The 9,372-nt window shown below is 42.3% G+C and overlaps 1 protein-coding gene across 1 annotated transcript in view; it reads right to left on the minus strand.

Annotated features, from left to right (window-relative positions):
* Positions 1-5,022: 5,022 nt before the first annotated feature.
* Positions 5,023-9,372, minus strand: part of LOC103900670 (arylsulfatase D) — a 19,898-nt gene continuing 15,548 nt past the window's right edge. Inside the window, exon 10 of the mRNA XM_009281386.1 lies at positions 5,023-5,393. Coding sequence (XP_009279661.1) covers positions 5,023-5,393 — 371 coding nt within the window. The remainder of the gene's footprint in view (positions 5,394-9,372) is intronic.

Consider the following 9,372-nt stretch of genomic DNA (forward strand, 5'->3'; position numbering starts at 1 on the left):
TATTGGTTGCAAAACGCTTCAGCTGAAATTCTGTTCATCCTAAGTTGGCTGGCTCATAAATAATAGTTTCTTTGGTGCTGACAGTTAAAAGGGGTGACACTCAAGCAATACGTTGCATCCTGGTATAAACTTTCAACTTGTAATAACAGCATACCATAATTATAGCAAAGGTAGTTAAAAAAATACAGTGATATATAATTGACTCTAAACATTATAAAAATCGTTAGAAGACTAATAATGATACACTGTGAATAAAGGAAAAAAATATAGTTGCAAGCATTTTTCCTGATTTTTACTTTGTTGTCAGAACCGTTTCAACTTCAACAAACTGGAGGGGAAAAAAAAAAAATAAAATTCCAAGAGAGCCAGCCTCCAACTTGTGATTATTTTAATACTTTTCCCGCTTCAGGATGGCATGACGTTAACTGCCTTGGAAAAGTGTTTGTTCTCTTTTATGGTACCTTAGAGGCTTGTGAACCATGATAAATATAGGTGATTTTCCTTTAGGTGTGTAATACCAGAAACAGGTGATTTGTTTTATTTTAGAGAACTGTGACTTTCAAAGCTTTCTGATAGTTTTAAATACTTGGAACAAAACTTATTGCATGTGATGGGTGGGTACCTGTTTAACGTTTTGTTTAGTTTAAAGACTTACTTTTTTTAAACCTCCTTAAATTCTTTGTGTTTCCAAACCTTTCATTTACAGCTTTTAGACAAATGGCAGAACAGAAACCAGGGTCGTTTAGAACCTGTAATATCCCCATTTATCTCAGAAATGTGGGGTTGGGTTGTTTTTTCAATATTTTTTTCTTGCTTTCAAAAAATCTTAGTAACGCAGTAGTACGGTAATTCAAAGAGAAACTAGGTTTTTAATAAATTGGATGTTTACAGAGTTGTTTAGATGTAACATTACAATCAAAACATTCTACAAAAATCCTCCAATGTTTTATTCACAATGTGTGTGTGTGTATTTTAACTTACAGCCTGGCGGTGAGCAAAAGTTTTTTGATGTTACTCCTTCTTTTTGGTCATTTATGTAAATGCTTCTCAAATATACTCAGAGTCCCCAGGCATTTCAAGCTGGATAAACTTTGAGCTCCAATTGCTTTTCTCAGTTTATCTGTTACACGATTATTTTGCATCCTCAAATGATGGGATCTTGTGATCCATGTGCTGGCATTCCCTTGGGTCCCAGCAGAGCGCAAAGCGACGTGTCTGATATTTAAACACGGTGAAGTGAGGTCTCTTAGAAGCTTATTGTCTCACTCCTGTGAGACTCTACAATTACTTTGTTGAGTCAGTCTAATGCAGCGATTCCAAATGTCATTTAATAACGATCAAACTATTTGGATGGAAGTCAGCTTCATACAACATGAATGTCAAACATTTACACAGTTCAGCCACAGCTCTTTCAGTAAAAACAAACTTCATTTGTTGCAGAGTAATACTTCCCTCTCTGTGGTGTCTATATTTAACTGTGTGTAGGCACATTCTCCAATGGTTAACACCAGCTTGGAGATTTGCCATTTGTCTCAGGTTTTCCCAACAGGCCATTTTATGCCGTGCTTGCTCCCTTCTATGAAGGGAGAGAACATGAGAAAAGACAGGAGAAAGCATATAATTTAGCTTTTATTCCTATATTCATATATTTTGCAAAAGATCTTTATAGATGATTTTTCAAGCAAACCTAGGTAACTGACGTAAGAGTTTATTTCTTTCGGTATTACTCAAATGCAAATAGTTTTTGTAACAGCTTTTTACCTGTTGATGCATTTTATGTGGAAGCGTGCACCAGGACAACTCCTAAGTGTGATGTTGGGTTCACCTGCTTTATGGGGAATATACATTTCCCAGGAGATCAGAACAACAGCTCGTGCAGAGCTTGCATCCTCTGGCTAGAGTGTATACAGACGAAGAGATCAGCAGCCACTCCATGGCTAGGATCTGCAGGAAACAGGTAGAATAATTTACTTCCTTTCCCTGCTTACCATTGTCTCCTCAAAATGTGCATCTTTTAAGATACATTTAGCTTTAGACAGTGAAAGGAATTTAGGACTGAAAATAGTCTGCTTAGGGCATCCTTTCTCTCCCTCCCCAATGGTTTTTTTGTTTGTTTGGTTGGTTTTTTAAGTGACATAGTACATCCTATTCAGTGACTTCCTATTACTTTTTTCTCCTTGTCATCTACAGATTACCTCTGCATGCACTGTCTGCCCTCTTCCTCCCTCTCTGTGTGCAGAGAGCCCATTTCCCTGTGCCTGGCTGAGGTCTCTGACAGTTACTTGACAAAAGCCAGTTACTCCATGCTGCCAGGCCTGTTTCCTCCCCCTCTTGCCCAAAAGCCCCTCTGGCTTTCCACAGATGCCAGCCAAGAAGAAATTATCTGTGTTTGGATGTCAGGAAGGCAGCAAATAAATTTATGTGAGTCCTTAGCGTCTGACTCTGTATGGCAGTTTAGCAAATTTACCTTTCAGAGGAGTGAGGTGTTGCGCAAACGTTCAGTGTTTGCTTTTAGACGGGGTGATTTTTTTCCTGTGAGGTGAAGGGCAGGCTTGCATGATGGACGTGGTATAAGCCAATACAAATGCACTCTGCGCATGTTTCTAGCTCCTAGCCTGTCTTTTAACTTGGGTTGAAAGTGTTCACACTATGCTTCGAGACGGAGTTCAGGGGTTTTGCTGATGTACTCGGCTTCCCAGTCTATCAACAGGAGCTTGGACCTATGCTTACATGCTGCGTGGGTGCTTGAACACCTTCCCATACCCTGGTAAACGCTCTAATCGTGGCCTCATCTGTGACTGGGCATGTTCTTGTGTGTAAACGGGGTAGGGGGGTGGGGGTGGCACTGAGGTGAACTGAGAAGAAGCGTATCCTCATGCTTAACTGACAATGTCGATGTTACTGAACTGACTGGCTTGACTCTAGAAGAGAACAGCTTTGGCTTTGTTCCCCACTGAGCAATAAGATTTCTCTTCCATCTGTGAATCGGCCAAACTGCCTTTAAAATGCATGGTCTTTTATGCTTTTTTATTTCTGCATGAATCCAGCAAAATGCAGCCGCTCTGGTTTCAATCCCTGTCAGCCACAGAAAAATGTCAAATCTTCTGACGAGTTCTTAGCAATGCTGATGTGGATTTAAATGCTATCAAGCAATAAGAACAAATGTATTTTTTTTTTTTTAATACTCTGTCAAGTCGGGCATTGATGTGTCCTATCAGTTCATTGTCAGATTAGCCCTTTGATTTATGTGGAACACTTTCCACATAACTTGCTTGGTGACCTTTTAGAGGAAAGGTAAAAAAGAAAATAACCTGAAGAAATGCCCGGTCAGCTTTTTGGAGACCGGTGTTTAGTGCTGCATCATGGTCACAACCTGTGCTGTTTAGAGCAAAATAACATAGCAACTTATCACACCAGTGACATACCAGATTGGGTGTGTAAGTCGGGAGCTTGTCTGAAAACACTGCAAAAGGCACATAGTCCAGGCGTACACACTTTTTTGTCCTGAGGCTGGTGAAGGGGCTGGGACCTGCTGTTGCAGCCCAAGAGCTGAGAGAGCAGCGCGCTGCTCTGGGATTATCAGCTGCCATGGGCCGCCTTATCTCCTCCCGTTTCTAAAAGGCAAAAAATGACACACGGACCACCTCGGTACTGAACAGAGCTGCACTGGCGTGGTTCTGCAAGGCAGCTAGCTTTAAAGAAACAAGTCACCTGAAGCACCTGCTGTGCTGCTCTTACCATCCCTTGTTACTTTTAAAATCTTGGTGACCTTTAGCTGTGTGGTAAGAGTGAATATACAATGTCCAGGAAGGCTTAGAAGTTTGAATCTGAGTCTCTGGCAGACAATCTACTTTTTTTGAAGCAGAAAATGCAGGAACCTCCGCTTAAAAATCGGGTTTGACACAAAAACCCTGCAAGAGCATGGTTAGGATTATATATTGAGAGATGAATTTATTTAACCTGAGAGCAGCAAGAGAGGATTAGATAATTTAATTCCCTCCCTTTCCCTAATGACAGTGCAGAGTGCTGACGCTTGTTTGGCTTGGAGAAGATGACCTGTACACTGAAGTGATTAGTGTGTGCAGTGGATTTTTTAACACCTCTTACTGAAAACAAAGTGCTCTCTCACAAAAGAAAGCACATTTTTCATGGGGCATAATAGCACTCATGAAATCAGGAGCATTATCACTGAAGTGGGACATGCAGCTTATGAATTGGTCTCACAGATCGTGAAATTTGGGACCTATCTTGTCAAGGCAGCTGGGTGATGATTTTCAATGCTCTCGCGAGTAACATCATTTAACAACGTAGAAAATGTATGTCAGTAGGAATTGCTGTGGTTTAGTGTTTCAGAATAGCTAGATACTTCACTGCTGAACTTGAGATGATAACTTTAGCTACCTGATTTTTAAAACATACTTGTCAGTTCAGTTTTTACTGGGAATTCTTGCATGATAGATAAATGAATGTACAGATGAGGCAAAAAAATTGCTGTAAATTAGTAGGTGTTTATTTCTTAGAGGCCAATGTGTTTTGGTATATTTCCAAATTAAATGTGCAACTGTGCTTTTAAACACAGGACAGTTTTTTTCATTAAAAAGATAAGGCCTGAATAGAGATCCCCTCTTGGGCTCAGTCCTGTTGCCTTAACAAGCATATTATCTGTACAAACAGCGCAGTCAAAGTTTGCTCTCTTATCATTCATAATTTATTTGAATTGAAAATCAGTAAGGAAAGAAATTTTGTTTCATTTATTTGGGTATTTGATCCAGAATTATGCACTTGAGGGATAGACTATACAGGTGACCCACAGGTAGAATATGTTCGGAGCATTTTCATTTTTTTTTTAAACTACAGGCTTACTGAATTTCTGTGAGTAAGAGAAAAGGTTGAATAAAAAGCATCAATAACGTCCCTTTCAGTTATTCCAGTGTAATTTGACCCTTATCTCTGTATGACTGTAGTCATGTGAATGTGAAAACTATTACTTTTTTTTAAGCTAACTGTACTTTGATTTTGGTATTAAAGTATGCCATCTGCTTTGTTGTTTTCTTCATCACACCAACAGAAAGGGAATGTGCCACAGCATGGCTGCAGCCACGGCTTCCATATATTATTGTGAGGAGACAGCTGTTGTGGGACTGGAGTCAGTGTCTTGCGATGCTCTTCTACAGCTTTTCCTATTCTCCTCGTTACAGTGTCGGACAAGGGCTCAGTGTCAGCTGATAGAGGATTTGACTCAGAAGGATCTTGCGAGAGATCAAACAGGAGCGGAGGGTCATGATGGGTTACACCATCCCCGAAACATGGGCAAATTCCTCTTCCAAAACAGGCCCCAGAGGCTTCTGGTTGGAATACTGGAGTAGCATAATGAGCTTTCCATATGGTGCCACCTGTCACGGAAGAAGCACATTTGAACAGCTTAATGGCATTAGGAGTCGGGGAGGTCCCTGAAAGATTCGTTCATGTTTTAAGTGACCTGCTTTGTCGTTCCTAGGGCAAGCTTATGTCGTGGTTGTCACATACGGGGAAAGGCTCTTTTGGGAGCTGGCAGGGATTCAGAATGGTTGTCGTGGCTCACGGGCACACCTGGGCTCTGGGTACGTGCAGGGCCATATACACTATGTGGATGGTTAGGTCTAATATTTTGGGTGCAGAGGGAGTATCTGCAGCTTTCATGTGTCCCTCTAAAAGTCTACATGCCTCTTGTGGGGAAAAATGGAGAATGTAGCCCCCGATTTCTGGGTGCAGGTACTGGTAGGTGGTTCTTCTGTTGGCTCTCTACTTCTGAGCCGAGAAGAGCACCTGGGCAGGAACTGATCACAGCTTGTCTCCATGCTCCCTTTCTAGCACACTTTCAAATAGGGTGCTAATTGCAGGCCATGAAGACAGTAAAATATGGAGTCTAGTTTTTAAGTTAACATGATGAAGGCAACTAGTTTGCAGCTTTAGAGCTTGTGCTTTATCAAGCTCTTGTACTGACTGCTGGATAAGTGCAGGTCTGTAACTTGTAATGAAGAAATGACAAATGACTAGGACTAAATCTGAATGCGGTTCAACAGGTGATATTTTCCTTCTTTCTCCCTCCTCCTTTTTCCCCTTTTCCTCACCCTGCGTTTAGAAAGCACTACGCTGAACTCGGAGGCAAGGATGTGCCCAACAGGAAGACAGCAATTAGATACTGTGTCTGAAAAAGGGAGAGGAGAAGAAAGGGGACATTCAACACTTTGGAGCCACTTCTGTAATGCATTGAGGTGACAAGGGCATTGTCCCTACATGGCATTTTCTTTTTGGTTCAATGGAATCAGCTGAACTTTCCTTCCTTCTATTGTCCATGGAGCTTTTCTTCATGACTGGGAGTCTGCAGCTTTATTCTTCTCTCTGTCGTGTCACTACTGCTAGAACATACTTAGTTAATAAATAAAATTTTAAAACTTCTTAAAAGGTGAGGGGTAACAAATAACAGATATATTAAGGCTCAGATAATCTTTTAGCTTAAAATCCCCAGTTGCTGGCTGGCTATCTTATCTATTTCCACCCCACAGTTTCCACGTCCTGCTAAGCTACGCTTCTGCACTTCTGTGGAGGGATGATGTCTCAATGACTCTCAAATGTTTTGGCATAATACATTTAGAAATGTTACAGATTTTAGATATCTCAATTTCTGAAATTGTGAGAGGATGCAGAAGGTGGATTTCTTAAAGGAAATGGGCTTACTTCCTGATGGCTTACTAAGGACAGGTATTCCTTATCCTTAGCTCTGTTTGGGTGTGTGCTTTGTTGCTGGCCAGGATGTGTTCCATGTCCTTCTACTTTTCCCTGTCTTGTGACAAAAATGCAACCATCCTCTGTCATATCAGGGTTCCCTGAGCATGAGATTTGGGTCTGTCGGGATTTTAATGTCTGTTGGTAGCATAGATAGTTGTTAGAAGGAGTGAAGTACTCTTATGGCCATATGCATTTTTCTGATTAGCTGGCTCTACTCAGAGTGCTATTGTGATTTTGCTAAAATTACCATTTAATAGATAAATATGAGATGGACAGGTAGACTTTACCTAGCTATAGGTAGGAATTTATGCAATCAATGTTCAGAAAAACCAAACTAAGTAGTCACTCTTTTCCATAAATAGTTGAGCTGAACTCCCCCTAACTTACAAACTATAGGGCGGTTCAGAGAAGTGAGTGTAAAGTGAGGAGAATTGTTCTGATTCTCCAAAATTTTAACATCCACTTTCCACAGCTGCAAATAATTACTGGAGTTGCAGAGTGGGAGAGAGCCAGGTCCTTTTTAGTTCATTTGGAAGGATACAGTGAGGCTGATTGTAATTAACCTGTCTTGGTGAGCTGAGTAGACAGCTGGGTTACAGAGGGATCAAAAAAAAAAAAAAAAAAAAGGTGGTAGAAATCAGTGCTGATGGAAGCAGCAGCAGGGGTTTCAGTCATCTCCAAGAGGCAAAGAGGGATATGCAATTTGCTACTGAAGTAGCTCTGACAGAGTTTGAAGGATGCATGTGAATTTTAGGGCAACATGTTAATATGGCCAAGGGAAAGAAAACCACCTTCTTCAATCCAAGCATCTCTCAAACCCATCTGGTAACAATCAATCAGTTTAACGAGCAGAAAGAAATGGACTGTCACTAATAAGCCTTATTGTGTTGTGCTAGAGGAAAGGACTCTTTAACATACAGACAAAGGATTCTTCTGGCTTCAGTGAAGGGCTTAATTGATGGGTCCTGCCTGGGTGACATCATGCACAATGGCTTCATATCTAGCCTGTCCAATAGATGGAAGTAAACAGACAACAAATACATAATATGAACGTGATATACTTGTAAATGAGCTAAAACAGACTCTAAAAAGTCTGTCAGCCCAGTCAGAAGTAATGGCAGTTGGAGCAAAGAATCAATTTCTGGCTTGGCTGAAAGGTGAGCCCCACGGTAATATTTGATTAGTCAGTCTCTCATATGCAGAACATCGCATTGTTTTCACCCCCCTTGCCATAAGCAGTTGTGGCTCAATGGGGAAAAGTTGCAGAAGGGCATGCATAGGAGATCTAGCTGTGCGTGTGGCTTCATAGGAACACAAAATACACCTTGCATCTGCGTATTGTATCTGTGTTTATGTTACAGGTAGTGTGGCCTGTTAGAAACCGATCTGTAGAGCAGAACAGTTATTGATGGCTTGACATCCATGCTGTGTTTGGCTGGGGGTGTTTTACTGGGAGCTAACTCTTGTCTGGTCCTATCTACACATCTTTTAGTGATTAGAGCGTATTAGGTATGGTCCTGGAGCCTATTTTACAGTTTAGTTTTATCTAAACGGAAGTCATGATCACCAAGCCCATTCCACAATGCAACCCAAAGCACAATGAGTGGGTATGCTCAAGAGGGGTTTGCTTCAAAAGCACGCTTCTGATCTGAACTAAAACTGTAACATAGACACACCTTACATAGCCTAGGAGAACACGAGGTGAAAGCTAGGTGAGGACAACAGCAGTCCTTTAACCTGAAAAGCAGTTCTTCAAATGCATCCCTTGATGGAGTATGTATTTAGCCTTTCACTAGGGAAGTGCGGCATGACTCTTCTAGCAGGAATTTTCTCCAGGAGTTGCTGCAGTCAAAGCTTTCTCTGCCCAGAAACTTTCTCTGTCCAGAAAAAATATGCATTACAAGGAAATGAAGAGCGATCTCCAAGAATAGTGATGGATTTAGAGACATAGGGGATTTGAGTTTCTGATCACTGTTCTGCTTTAGGTAATGCAAACAGCTGAATGGGCTCGGGGTTAGATGTGATCAAGCTGGGAGACCTGGTGTGGAGCCAGCCTGGCACCAGTCTGTGTCAGGTGAACTGATCTCTCATAGCTGTCACTAGAGATGTAAGAGCGAGCTGTGCTCTCATTGTCAGCCCTGGTCTGCTGAGGATTGGATACAGGGGGAGGGAGAGATTCAAAGCGGTGACTCATGTTTCTGCCCAGTGTCGGCTGTTGCGGGCTCCGTGCACAACAGTGCAGTGCTCCCTGGGGCACGGGCTGTGTGCCCTGCTCTGCTGGTGTGTGTTAGCTCAAACCTCTGGCCTGGAGCTCAGGGTGTGGTTCAGGTGGGCACCAGCGGTGACAACGCTTTGGAAATTAAGCCACTGCACGGGAGGGGTGGGCCGGCGAGGGTGGCGCCGAGAGCCCGGCTGTGCCCGGGGCCCCAGGGCAGCAGGCCGCAGCCCTGAGCCTGCAGGGACCTGGCCACGCTCCCTCTGCACGCCCACAGGCGTGTGTGGCTTTTCATACGAGGCCCCTCGAGATGTGAAAATGAATAGCGGAGCAGCTAACTGCGCCGAAGAGCCAGGGATATTTTATTTTACTTTATTTTTTATGACCTC

Source organism: Aptenodytes forsteri, unplaced genomic scaffold (assembly GCF_000699145.1).
Source record: "Aptenodytes forsteri isolate BGI_AS27 unplaced genomic scaffold, ASM69914v1 Scaffold212, whole genome shotgun sequence".
NCBI classification, from domain to species: domain Eukaryota; kingdom Metazoa; phylum Chordata; class Aves; order Sphenisciformes; family Spheniscidae; genus Aptenodytes; species Aptenodytes forsteri.